Source organism: Canis aureus, chromosome 27, assembly GCF_053574225.1.
Source record: "Canis aureus isolate CA01 chromosome 27, VMU_Caureus_v.1.0, whole genome shotgun sequence".
Classification (NCBI taxonomy): Eukaryota; Metazoa; Chordata; class Mammalia; order Carnivora; family Canidae; genus Canis; species Canis aureus.
In genome coordinates, this window is record NC_135637.1 from 45846659 (window position 1) to 45860462 (window position 13804).

The following is a 13804-nucleotide window of genomic DNA, read 5'->3' on the forward strand; positions in this document are numbered from 1 at the left end:
AAACAAAGGCCAAGATCAATATATAGCCACTGATATGGTGTCGGTGTTGGCTGCCAAGCATGGGCAGGACCTCGTCAGTGATATTGATTACCGTAATTACCTGCACCAATGGATGTGTCATCCTGACCAAAATGACATTATCCAGGCAAGGAAAGCCTCTGACCTACAGAGCAATGTAAGTAATTTTTGTTTCTTAATGACCTAGGAATGTATGGTGTACTCAGAGAGTTACAGGCAGTACTCTGGAAGCACCGGGCTTTGAAACTTTGAGCCATAAATACTGAATTTGTTCCCAGAAGGGAACTGAGGCTGAATCTTTTGTAGAGAAAAACCAGGAGCAGTGATTGACAGCTTTGCCTTTTTGACGACTTATTTCCGAGTATCGTTCAAAGCCAATTTTTTTCATTGGTTGTTTTTTTTTGTTTTTGCATCATCTTTGACATCACGAACATCTCACATTGGCCTGGGAGATTATCAGCTGATTTAAAATAATAAATGGCTTGGGGTGAGAATGGAGAGTAAATGGGGGTTGTAGTTAGTGTAGGCAAAGACCTTGGTATGCCCTTTGCCAAGCGTCTCTTCTTCAGGCGTTGATGTAGGACTTGCTTGCAAAGAATCAAAGCAAAAGAGAAACAAAATCCTGATAAACTACCTGAGGGCCCAGAATCTGCTTGCACAGAGCTTTGGGTGAGGGTAGGGAAGAGAATACATGACCTAGGCCACCTTGCAGTGAGGCCTGAGCCCAGACGTGTAGCTGCCGCCAGCAGTTCCTAAGGAACAGAAACTCCATGCATCGACCTGATGCTCAGACATACCCTGGAGCTAACCCACCTGGTCTTCTCATTACCACTTTGGAAACAGGAAATCAGAGGCTGCCTGCCACCAGGTGGTGAGCTTGAACTTGCCACCTCCCTGTTGCTGCAGCAGAACGATGGTCATGGACATTTAACCAGATCAGCAGCTCCATTGTGGTTGATGTGGGGTGGGGAGGGGGAGAGCTAGGCCTGGCCAGGGGCATGTGTCCCCTACTCTACCATACAGGAGCATTTAGTTGTATCACTTCCTTTGTGTAGTTAGTCTAAATTTCCCACGTACCAAGTAATTAAATATAAATCCTTCTAAAAACCCACCCTCCCTGGTAAAACCCTTCCTTGGACTCAATGCTAGATACAATGGCTCCCTGCCCGTAGCTCCCATAGCCCTTGAGTGTTCTTGCTGTTACACTCTCCACTTATAAAGGACTTCTCTTCACACCAGATTCCTTTGTACTTATCTCTGAAAGCACCTAGTACAGTACTTTGCTCATAATAATAGGCTCACAGGATACCTCTCTGGTGAACAGGTGAAATCATGATTGCATCAAGAGATGACAGTCACTAGAGGGAAATCCTTAAAAAGCTCCTGAAAAAGTTGCTTCAGACCTACAGTCTGGAATCCTGTGCCTGAGTCATTTATGCCTGCGTTGTATCTCTCTTCCTGCTCTCAGGATGTCTACAAGGCTGACCTGGAGTGGCTCCGTGGCATTGTCTGGATACCCGTGGACTCTGTGGACTACGTGAGGGTTACGAAGAACCAGGAAATGGTGAATCAGGTACACAAACCCTGTTCTTACCTAATGCCTGGCCGCCTTGCCTGTCATGTGGGGGCAGGTACCCACTGGAAGGAGACCAGTCTTAATCATCTCTGTTTCCTTGCAGATAAAATACAAGAAGGCTGATCTCGACAACTGTCCTAACTTCACAAGTGTGGTGGATCCTCCAGAGATTGTTTTGGTGAAGATTAACTCAGTCAGTCAAAGTGATGTAAGTTTTCTTTGTGTATAGTGATGTGTGCATGGACTGGGGAGTTCATTGTGTGTCATTGACTGCATTTGCTCACCTCCAGGTAACTGCTTGTAAGAAAATGGACAGTGGGGCAGGAAACTAGAAGATCATCTCTGGTGGGCATGTCTTTAAAGTCCCTAGTAAGAGATGTACTGTACGAACATTTTTTTTTCAGAGTGAGAATGCAGGTTTTATTTTTTTTTTTAAATAATAAATTTATTTTTTATTGGTGTTCAACTTGCCAACATACAGAATAACACCCATTGCTCATCCCATCAAGTGCCCACCTCAGTACCTGTCACCCAGTCACCCCCAACCCCTGCCCTCCTCCCCTTCCACCACCCCTAGTTTGTTTCCCAGAGTTAGGAGTCTTTCATGTTCTGTCTCCCTTTCTGATATTTCCTACCCATTTCTTCTTTTAAAAAGCATCCATATTCTTGTCCAAATTATTGTATTAGGCAAAATGAACTGAAATCTAACCAATTAGTTTGTTTTAAATCTCCAAATGTAGACTGGTTATTATCTTTTTGGGTAGAAACTATGAAACTTTATTTTTTTATTTTTTTTTAAAGATTTTATTTATTCATGAGAGATACACAGAGAGAGGCAGAGACACAGGCAGAAGGAGAAGCAGGCTCCACGCAGGGAGCCCGATGCCGGACTCGATCCCGGGTCTCCAGGATCATGCCCTGGCCTGAAGGCGGCACTAAACCGCTGAGCCACCCGGGCTGCCCCGAAACTATGAAACTTTAAATATGCATTTATATTGACCAAAGATGTGGATTGGTTTTGTCTTGTTTTCTCTTGTTAGGTAAAACATAAAGAAACATTTAATAAAGTATTGAAGGGCAAGTATCTATTTTCTCCAGATACACCATATATCACCCACTCCAAAGACATGAGAAAACTCTACAGTACTGTAAGTTCTATTTTATTTGATTTACAACTCAGTTCTTAATTTTAAGCTCTTAATTCATCTTCTTGGCTGATTTTGTGAACAACTGAACTTAAAAGACCTATCATTGCATTTAATCTTCTTAGAAATAACTGCTGTTGTTTATTAGAAGTAGCATTTATTCAGCTGGTATTTTTCTTTTTGAGCTCCAGTAATGGGCCAGGCATTGGAGGAAGTGCTACGGGGCTAACACTCAGTAAGAGAAGCCCCTCAGGAGCCCATGCCAATGAGGGAGATGGACAGGCAAATAGATAATAAGGTAGCAGGTGCTATACCAGCTGTAGGTGCGCAGAGGACTGAACACCCACTAACAGGGAAAAGAGAGGAAAGGCCAGTCCCTCTCTGGCAGTCATGTATAAATATCTCCAGCCAACAGACGGAAGACTAATTTAATTCAGCTGATTTAAGGATGATGTGTGTGTGTGTGCGCGCGTGCCCTGTGTCTGTGTGTATGCCCAATGGGAAGCAGTCTTTGGTGATTCTCTACCTATGTGAAAATGTATTTCCACTTTTACCATAACTTTAAATACAGTTATTCTCTGTTATAGATGTCCTAGAACACCCTGGTGTTTGTAGATTCAATCTGCAGTAAGATAGAAGATTCTCCCATACTCTTAGGTAGACGCAGTAAGGGCTCTTGGCCTTTAAACATAAATATTTTACCTTGGTTTTACCATTTTCTTTTTAGCAATACCTGAAGGAAGTTGACTGCAAACTTGCTGACACATATTCCTTTGTTCCAGATACTGTACAAAGGGGCTTGAGAAGGGACCAACGCTTACGGCTGCACCTTGCATAGGCGCTACATTCCCATCGTGGGAGCTAAGCATGCCAACTATGTGAACAGCGAGGTCAGTGGTGGTTTTTCCTCTGTGCATTTAAGAGTCTTCTCTGGGGAGCTGGTCCAAAAATCCCAGAGATTCTCAACTAAGTTGTGCCTACTTCACAGCTTAAATACAAAGAGACATATGAGAAGCAGAAGGGCCACTACCTGGCTGGAAAAGAAATCAGTGAGTTCCCTGGTGTGGTCCAGTGCCTGGATTTCCAAAAGACGAGTAGTGCAGTAAGCAAAGCAAAGCTCACTGTGACGGAGGATTTGTACCCTGGAGGGTGCTATTAGGGGGTCTGTTTGTGACCCGTTCTTCGGTTGAGAGAGGCATGGGGTGGTGAGGAAGGAGTCATTCCTTCCCTGAGATTCATCCCCACCCCTGCCAGTTACCATTGGTAACTATGGGCTTTCCTCCCTTTCCTTCCCTTCTGCACTTCCAAACCCACAGTGAAGTACCTGTGTTTGGAAAAAGGAGAAAGCAACAAGGTGACTACTTACCCCTGTGTTTTGAAAGGAAGGGACATTGGGAATGAAGAATCTATTTAAAAAGTATCTTCTTTAGCCTTTGTTCATCCTAAAGGTACTGATCTATACTAGGGATAAGACCCCGAGAGAGATGGATCTGAATAATTAACATTTTAATCCTTCTTTTTGTCTTTAAAAAAAGGGGGCTTAATTGAACTACAGAAGAGATTATGCGGATACCAAAGCAAATGTGCACATCCCCATCGATATGATGAATCACGGGCTGGCCAAACACTGTCAGTACATCCTCCGTGACCTAGAGTACCAACACTACTTCCACCAGTGGATGTCTCTCCCGGAAGAACCCGGCGTAATTCGGGCCCACAGCATGCAGGACATCCTGAGCAATGTACGATGCCCTTTCTGCAGCTTGACTTAGTTACACCTTCACTCAACCGTGTCTTGGCCCCCTATGCTCCACGTGTCCCCGTTTTCATAAATTGTACTGCTTTTTAAAGCACAGTGGCACGCGTAACCACTTTTTGGTGTGAGAATCCCCTCTGAGCCATGTGACCCCTGTGTTAAATATTTAACCTGTTTTTTACTCCAGACAAAACTTTAGCTCTTCCTCTCCTCCTAGGCTTCTTTAGGTCGGAGCGGGAAAGCCCTCCAGCTGGTGCGGGGCCCACCCTATGACTGCTAAGCACTCAGCACAGCCAATGGCTGATGGGAAATTATCAAAATGCCCGATTGTAAATTCAGTTAGTACCTGTCACCTCTCATCATCCCTTCTTTCCTGCAGAACGTGTATAAGGATGACTTGAATCGGCTGAAAGGCATGGGATGCTACATTTGGGATATGCCTCAGATCCTCCAGGCCAAGAAATCCTGTGATCTCCAGAGTCAGGTGAGATCTTCCCAGAAGGACTGGCTCTCTGTGGATCAGTGAAATCGTGGTGCTTTCAGTGGGGTGACAACCAGGCCAGCCCTGTGCCCGGGTTAGAGAAAGCTGCTCTAACAGTACGTGAGCCACAGAAACCAGAGGCCCCTGCCTGATACAGCCTCTCCTGGTGACCTGCTCTGGTGTGGGACCTTCTCGGTTTTGGTCTCTCCAGGGGTTTAAGCATTTGAGGTTTACCCAGAACGTTTCCTGTGAGGTGTTTCAGAGTGAACCACCCTCAAGCATCTATACGGAAGTTGCTTAGGTTAGCCTGCAGAGAGTAGAATGCAAATGCATGCTTTGACCTTTGGGAGGTAAGTTCTGAAGTAAAAAAGTAGATATTTGGAAAATGTCCCCAGGATATGGTTTAGCTCTCCTAGGGCAGGTTCACGGACGGTTGAGGCACTCAGGGATGGGGGTGCATGCATGGAAAAGGCAACAAAATGGTGAAGAAGATCTGGCAAAGAGCCAGGTTTTGACAACCCTACAAAGTTGGCAGGAACACAGAACGACTGTGTCTCTGTTAGTATTAAAGCAGGAACCCAGAATGAAGTAAAGGCTCATCTAAGTTGGCACAAACTGCTCATGCTGATGGCAGACGTGTATTTTACCATTTCCGGTGCCTGGTTTTTCTTTACAGATACGGGTACATGGCAGCAGGTAAAGAAAATCTGCAGAATTAGAACCTGGTCACAGATACACCACTTTAGGTGACTGCTCTTCAAAGTGGCATTAATGCCAGTGAGGTGCGTCTTCTTGGACTTCTCTCCCGACACAAGCCATTCCTGTCCTTCTGTATTTTTGAACAGCAGAAAAGAATAACCCATCTTTTTTGTGTGTAGGTGAAATGTAAAGAAAATTATCATCAGATTAAGGACAAAGATACAACAGTCCTAGAAACAGTGGATTATGACAGAACCAAGAACCTGAAGAATCTTTACAGCAGAGTGAGTTATTTTTCTCTTCTTCCCTGGAGACAATAACGGAATAGTTGGGATAAGCACCTTACCGCCCAGGTTTTTTCAGGCACTTCCAGTTTCCTATTTTATCTCCTCAGTAGTCCTAGTGACAATTCATTGAGCCCGAAGTGGAATATCACACCATGCTGTGCATTGGCACAGATTTGGGAGCTCCTTCCTTATTGCAGGTGAGCACTGTTGAAACTAGGCTACCCTCACCCTGGACTTGTCCTTCCCTGGCTTCTCCAGGGACAAGGGGCGTACAGCCTACAAAGACACTTTTTTTTTGTCTCCTCTGAATTGGTTAATTCAACAAACTTTTTAAAACTTTATTTTGAAACTCTTTTAGGTTTCCAGAAAACTTGCAGAAAGAGTCCAGAGAATTCCAGCATAGTTTTGTCTGTAATACAATCATGGAAACTAAATTAACCTTGTTGCAGTGTAACTTACAGACTTCATCCAGATTTCACCAGGGTTTTTCCACTAATGTGCTTTTCTATGTCAGGCGCCAGCCTGTCATCCCATTTTGCATTTAATTCATATGACTCATTAGCTTTCTTCAATCTGATCATTTCTCAGTTTTCCCTTGTCTTTTTCTGATTGTAACACTTTTGAGGAATACTTTCCGGTTATTTTGTGGAATGCCCCTCCATTTGGTTTTATATGATGTCTTCTTATGATTGGATCAAGACAGTCCATTTTTGGCGAGTTTAACACAAAAGCTTCTCTCCGGCATCATGGCAGGTGGGACGTGATGCCGGTAACTGGTGATGTTGAACGTGGTGACTTGGTTAGGTGGCTGGCTGCTGAGCTTCTCTACTGTAATGTCGTGATTTTTCCCTTTGTTGTTAATACATATCATGGAGGGAGATATTTTGGGACTTTGCAGATAGCCTGTTTCTCTTCAAATGTTCTCTCATGTATTTTACCATCTATTGATGGGTCTTGCCTGAAACAACTTTTAGTATAAAATATGCCTATTGGTGATTTTCTGTTTTTTTTTTTTCATCCCTCCTACATTTATCAATTGGAATTCTTCGGTAAGAAACCACTCTTTCTTCCTACCATTTGGGTTTTTTTTTTTTACTTGTATCAGTAAGTAATTATATCTGAACTCATGGATATTTAATTTCTTCTACGTGATGTAGTCTAATACTGCTATTTATTTTGTTGCTCAAATCATTTCACCTTTCCCCATTGGGTGCCTTTCAGGGTGGCTCCTATAAGAACTTAACATACTCTGTCATTGTTTTTGAGTGCTTCCTTACATTCTGGCACCACAAGATGTTCATCTTGTATTTACCTGCTCCAGATACCCCCTCTCCAAGGAGCCCTGGTTTATGTATTAAGGATTGGCATTTCAAAGGCAAAAATCTCAGCACTAGGCGTGCTCACTGCTGCTGGGACCCTTCTATGGACAGAGCTTAGAAATATATTATGGATACTAACCTCTATATGCATACATATCAGTATTTATTTCTATATTTGTCTAATTATATGTGTGCTTTGAACCATGAGTTCCTATTGATGCTTCCTATATCATTCAACACTACAGACTTTAGACTTCTATCTTTTATTTTTCCAACTTGTGGCTTTTTTTTTTCCTAGAAAGCCTGGCCCTCATTACCTATGACATGTTTGCTTATTTGTTCAACTTTTTTAAAGGTTGTATTTATTTATTCATGAGACAGAGAGAGGCAGAGACACAGGCAGAGGGAGAAGCAGGCTTCTTGCGGAGAGCTCAATGCGGGACTCGATCCCAGGACCCCAGGGTCACGCCCTGGGCTGAAGCCAGACACTCACCCCTGAGCCCCCCAGGCGCTCCTATTTGTTCAACTTTTATCGGCACATAGTTTTGAGAATTGCTAACCCATATTCCTGTGAGAAACAAATGTAGTAACTACAGTATCTTATTGGTTATTTTTGTCTATAGCTTAATGAGTCAAAATACCATTTTCAAAAATAAACTAAATTGTTTTCTAACTCACTTCCTTCAGCATAGTCTTGTTATGCATTTGTAACACAGTTAGGTTTATTTGTTATGATTTCTATTCCATTGGCGTCCTCTTCCCCATTCAGCTTGATTCTGTTTTAATTTACACACAGTAAATCACTCTTTGTAGTATATAGTACTACAGGATGTTTTTTAAAACAAGATTTTATTGATTTGAGAGAGAGAGAGAGAGCATGAGCAGGAAGAGGGGCAGAGGAAGAGGGAGAAGCAGACTTCCCTCTGAGCAGCGTTCTCCAAGCTCATCTTGACCTGAGCTGAAGGCAGATGCTTAACCCACTGAGCCACCCAGGTGCCTCTGGACTATGGCTTTTAACAAATGCAAAGTCATGTATTCACCCCAGTGAAGCCACAGAAAATCTATCACCTCAAAATTACCCTCTTCCTTTTCCTTCTTTGAGACCCATAGAAGCATTTTCTGGACCTATTTTTAAAGAAACAAACTTTGAAAAACCTTTTCCAGAATGTCCTGCAAATGGGATTATGAAGTCTGCAGCCGTCAGGTCTGTTTCTTTGTCTTAGTAAAATCCACATGTGTACTCTACACATTGCTGTAAAAACCAGTAGTTTATTGGATTTATTGCAGAGTGTGATATTCCATTGTATGAATATACCACAATTTATTCATTCACAGTCCAAGGACACCTGGATTGTATCTAGTTTGTGACAATTATGAATAAAGCTGCTATATACATTTGAGTATAGGTTTTTGTGCATATGTAATTTTTGTTTTCTTGAGTAAATAAATACCTAGGAGTGGAAATCTTTCTTGAGCTCCCACTAGCTACAAAAATGTAAGATAGGATAAATAGATTTTAAGTTAGTGGTTTTCACCCTTCAGGAATTCCTAGACCTAGAGCAAAGGAACACAGCGTCAAAAACTTTGTTTTCGTTTCCATACAGTAAAATGTCACTCTTTGTGGCCTACAGTACTATAGCTGTACAAATGCATATTCATACATTCACCACTGTTGTCAAGATGCAGTGCTCCATGATAACTGCCAAACTGAAATAAGTACTATGGAAGAGAACAGAATAATGGACCAGAAAATTATGGTCACAGCATTAAACCCATTATTTACTGAGGGGGACTTGGGTCCTGCTGAGTATGAAGATCAGGGGTTGTTAAGCAGTGTCTGAAAAAAGATACAGGAAAAATCCCCTTCTAAAGATCCAACCAGAGTGCATTTTCTGTACTCACAAAATGGTTTATAACCCCTGTAGAACCTGTACAAGGAAGCTTGGGATGGAGTGAAGCCACCAGCTACATCCTGCCTACCAGTACCATGTCCCTGATGCATGCTAAGAACCAGAAGCATCTGGCTAGCAATGTAAGTCAAGTGCATTGTGATGGCCTCTCACCCACCCTCTACCTTCCCCAGTTCTCCGCTCCTAGAATTTTTCTACTGATTCATGTGTTTTATTTATTTATTAATGAATTTATTTTTTATTGGTGTTCAATTTGCCAACATACAGAATAGCACCCAGTGGTTATCCTGTCAAGTGCCCCCCTCAGTGCCCGCCACCCATTCACCCCCACCCCCCGCCCTCCTCCCCTTCCACCACCCCCAGTGTTAGGAGTCTTCATGCTCTGTCTCCCTTTCTGATATTTCCTACCCATTTCTTCTCCCTTCCCTTTAATTCCCTTTCACTATTATTTATATTTCCCAAATGAATGAGACCATATAATGTTTGTCCTTCTCTGATTGACTTATTCCACTCAGCATAATCCCCTCCAGTTCCATCCACATGTGTTTTATATATTATATGTTTGTGTATATTGTAAAAGAAAATCTAAAATTACAATGAGCTATCTAGATATCGTATTAAGGTTTATGAACTTCGGGGATCCCTGGGTGGCGCAGCGGTTTGGCGCCTGCCTTTGGCCCAGGGCGCGATCCTGGAGACCCGGGATCGAATCCCACGTCGGGCTCCCGGTGCATGGAGCCTGCTTCTCCCTCTGCCTGTGTCTCTGCCTCTCTCTCTCTCTCTGTATGACTATCATAAATAAATAAAAAATATATTAAAAAAAAGTTTATGAACTTCAACCCTTTATGCCCAGAATGTTCTTAAGTAAAGCCTTTTATTGTAAAATTACCTATAACCTTCATTGCAGTCCTAAGAAGCTAGTTCTCTTTCAGAAGTTAACCTCCTTTAGAGACTTTTACCTCTTAATTGTGAACCTTTTACATAGCATTTTATTTTATTTTATTTTTTAAAGATTTTATTTATTCATGAGAGACAGAGACACAGGCAGAAGGAGAAGCAGACTCCCCACAAGGAGCCCGATGTGGGACTCGATCCCAGATCCCAGGATCACACCCTGAGCCGAAGGCAGATGCTCAACTGCTGAGCCACCCAGGCGTCCCTTACATAGCATTTTAGATCAGTATTTCTCAAACCCTGTTTTTTACCAGTGAGAATGTTGTATCAAGTACACACACACACACACACACACACAGCTGACGTTTATGTGACTTCCTTCTGACATATGACAGAAGACTATGTACTGCCAAACTAAAGGCAATACACTCTGATCTTTTCAATTCTATTCCATTCGTTTAAATGCTAGTGGTCCAATAAAATTTTTCAATGCCTTCTGGCCTAGAGATGCGTATTTAGTAAAAGACTTTGTTAGACAGTATACGGAATTAATTTAATATTTACCAGATCCCACCTGATTGCCATACATTCTTTACCTCGACTTCTCTGGTGTATAAGAAGGATTTAAGAACCAGATTGCCTTGAGACCTTGCACAATTTCCTACATAATTGGCATATTATTTTATCTTCCCAGCGCCTATATAAATCAGTTTATGAAAAGAACAAGATGAGAATCCACATCGTGCCTGACATGGTGGAGATGGTTACTGCTAAGGAATCTCAGAAGAAAGGCAGTGAGATTGATTACTGCCTACACCTCTGTGAGTGGATTTGCCACCCTGACTTGCAAGTCAACAGCCACATCAGGAAAGTCACAGATCAGATCTACAGCAACGTAAGCCCACTGCTTGTGAAGGTCCCCCGCGCTGGCTCCACATGCCCATCCTGAGGGGAAGCAGACCCACCTGCATGTACCCTGGCCTTCTTCCAGCGTTGCTGTCCTCTGTACCCATGGGTCTGTCCCTGGAAGCAGGGCTCTGTGTGCCAGTGTTTTCACGGCACCCACAGCCTCATTGCATAACACCTTTCGAATGTCATTCGATAAAGTCCTCCCAGGCCCACTGGGTGTCTGTGTTTTTGGTGTTTGAGTTACGGTCAGTTTCTTTTTTCTAATTCCCTCTATCCACCGCAATCTTTAGATTGTATACAAGGATGACCTCAACTGGCTAAAGGGCATTGGATGCTACATCTCGGACATTCCTGAAATTCTTCATGCCAAGCATGCTTATGTTCTATGTAACCATGTGAGTTTGCCCTATCTTATGGTTTTTTTTTTAAAGTGTATTTCCTTTTCTACGTAGTCTAAGTCAAAGGGGGAGTTATGTACATTGTCACAGACCAGCTATGTCTTAAATGGTGTTGAGGATGGCTGATCTGGAGAAGAATGCTAAGGAGCAGGGAACGGCTGTTTCTTGGAATGCGCGTAGCTCTCTATTCAACAACACGGTCGAGCTGTCCTGTTGTCCTTCCCTGGAACCTCTCTCTACATTTGGACTATTTCAGATCTATCAAGCACATGATTCTCCTATTAGGGAAATCTCACTTGTGAGGTGTTTGTGACGCTATAGACAGGACCTATTTATAAAGAGAGAATTTGCTAAGCAAATTAACACTGTAATAAAGGTTTCAGTAAAAATGCGTAAATGTTCCTAGAAGAGCAGTTGTCAAGCCTGCTAGAAGGCTCTAGAAGCTCCATAGGACTATAAGCATCGATTATGCAGATTGTCCTAAAATTCAAATGCCTCCTGGTCGATTGAATATGTGCTAATGAAAGTAAATGTCATGAGTTAAAAGCAACCAAACCCTCCATGAAAGCAGCAATTTCTAGAACCGTAAACGGTCTACCACAGGCTTCTTTTATTCCTCTTGGCAGATCAAGTACAAATCTCACACACAGAAGACCAGGAATGGCTACAAGTTAGTCACAGACACACAAGTCTATGTGCAGGCTGTGAAAAGTGGGAAACAACTGAGTGATGTAAGTCCCCGTGGGGAAGTCGTGTGGACAGTAATAAATGGGGCCACCACTCAAACAGAAGTGGCAAAAAAAAAAAAAAAAGAAAAGAAAAAGTAAGTGGCTTTTGCTAACTGGGAGACCAGAGTTAGTGTCCTAGATAGTACTTATGGTTCTGCTCATATTTCCTAAAACCTGGTGTGTTCAATCAGTTCCCAAGGTGGAGGTAGAAATGCTATAACTATGGAATACTCAGTGTTTTAGAGTTTTTTGCTTTAAAGTTGTTTTTTGAGGCCTCGTGTCAAGAGCAGCAGTTGTATCTTGCTGGTCAGCCCTCTGGAAAATTAGAGCTGGTCATGGCAGGGTGAGGAGGGGGCAGGCCGTGCAGTGAGCGGTGTGGGTTTCGTGGGGCCCCTCGTCCGTGGTCTGGGAAGGCCCGGTGCCCAAACCTCGGCCCCATGCCACATCCACTCTCTGACTTGGGGGGCAGAGCCAGCACATGGCTGCTCTTTTATTTTCTTTTAACTAAGCCCGCAAATTAGTAAGTAAATATCAAATCCCACCAGCGAGTTAGAATGTAAAAACCCATTGTTTTGAAACTTAGAGCCGTACCATAGCCGCTGTTCCCTCCCTTTGCTGAGCCATGTCCTCTGCTTCTCTCATGCTGCGGGGTCCACATGCCACTTGCGAGCCTGTGGACAAGACAATGATGGATCAGTTGTTGAGGCAAAGGGAAACCTACCTACCTACTTCCCTTCCCCTTCCCCTTCCCCTTCCCCTTCCCCTTCCCCTTCCCCTTCCCCTTCCCCTTCCCCTTTCCCTCCCTCCCTCCCTCCCTCCCTGCCTCCCTTCCTTCCTTCCTTCCTTCCTTCCTTCCTTCCTTCCTTCCTTCCTTCCTTTAAGAGAGACTTAGGTTTCCATTTACTTTGCTTCTTTCCAATGATGCTGCTGTGATCAGAATCAGCTGACCCCTCTTCTATCTGACACAGGCCATCTACCACCATGACTACATGGATAGCGTCAGAGGCAAGGTGGCTGCAACTATGAAAACCATGGAACTGGATGGGCCCTTCATGCACACAAGCTCCAGAGTGAGGTGAGCAGTGAGAACCCAGTGCAGGGGGCAGCAGAAGTCTAAGGGGCGGCCTCCGAGGGCCAGGCCACTGGCTTTTGCAGAAACCTCCTTGGCTTGTGCTTTATCTCAGCCTGACCTTCTCAGTTGTCAATGCTATTCCATTCACCTGAGTTAAAAAACAAAGAAAAAACCCAAACAGTACACAGTCTGTCTTCCCTCCTGGTTGGTGGGATTCTTACACCACGCAAGCAATGGGCATTCTTAGAGCAACATTGCATTTACATTTACAAGATACGAGGGAGAAAGAAAGCCAACCTTTCTCAAACAACTTAAAACCAAGATGACAAAGAGAAGACACATAATCATAAGGGACTACTAGTAGTAAGAGAAAGGGCTAGAAATTACTGTTGGAATTCAGAAGAGAAAGACCTGGATTCCACTCACGTACTTAATATCCCTTTTGGGTGTTACCTGCTCAGGCAACATTGGTTTCCCTCTTTGATGTCACTCTCCTGTACTGAATATTGAAAAACATTTGCTCTTTGATGTCTCTGATACTATTCCTACTCCTGGATCTCCCCCCCAAAGACAGGCTATTTAGGATCATGGTCAGAAACTCCTTTCCCCCAT

The 13804-nt window shown here is 43.3% G+C and overlaps 2 protein-coding genes across 2 annotated transcripts; both read left to right on the forward strand.

Moving 5' to 3' along the window:
- Positions 1–34: 34 nt before the first annotated feature.
- Positions 35–3834, forward strand: LOC144299459 (nebulin-like). Its single transcript, XM_077874971.1, has 6 exons — positions 35–175; positions 1487–1591; positions 1698–1802; positions 2635–2742; positions 3522–3629; positions 3728–3834. The coding sequence occupies exons 1-5, from the start codon at positions 35–37 to the stop codon at positions 3540–3542; spliced, it is 480 nt and encodes a 159-aa protein (XP_077731097.1). The 3' UTR covers positions 3543–3629; positions 3728–3834.
- A 925-nt stretch (positions 3835–4759) lies between these two features.
- On the forward strand, positions 4760–13105 carry LOC144299460 (nebulin-like). The gene is made up of 8 exons (XM_077874973.1): positions 4760–4979; positions 5653–5758; positions 5855–5959; positions 9207–9313; positions 10780–10980; positions 11285–11389; positions 12019–12103; positions 13089–13105. Exons 4-8 carry the CDS (start codon positions 9269–9271, stop codon positions 13103–13105), a joined length of 453 nt encoding a protein of 150 aa, XP_077731099.1. The 5' UTR covers positions 4760–4979; positions 5653–5758; positions 5855–5959; positions 9207–9268.
- Positions 13106–13804: the final 699 nt, after the last annotated feature.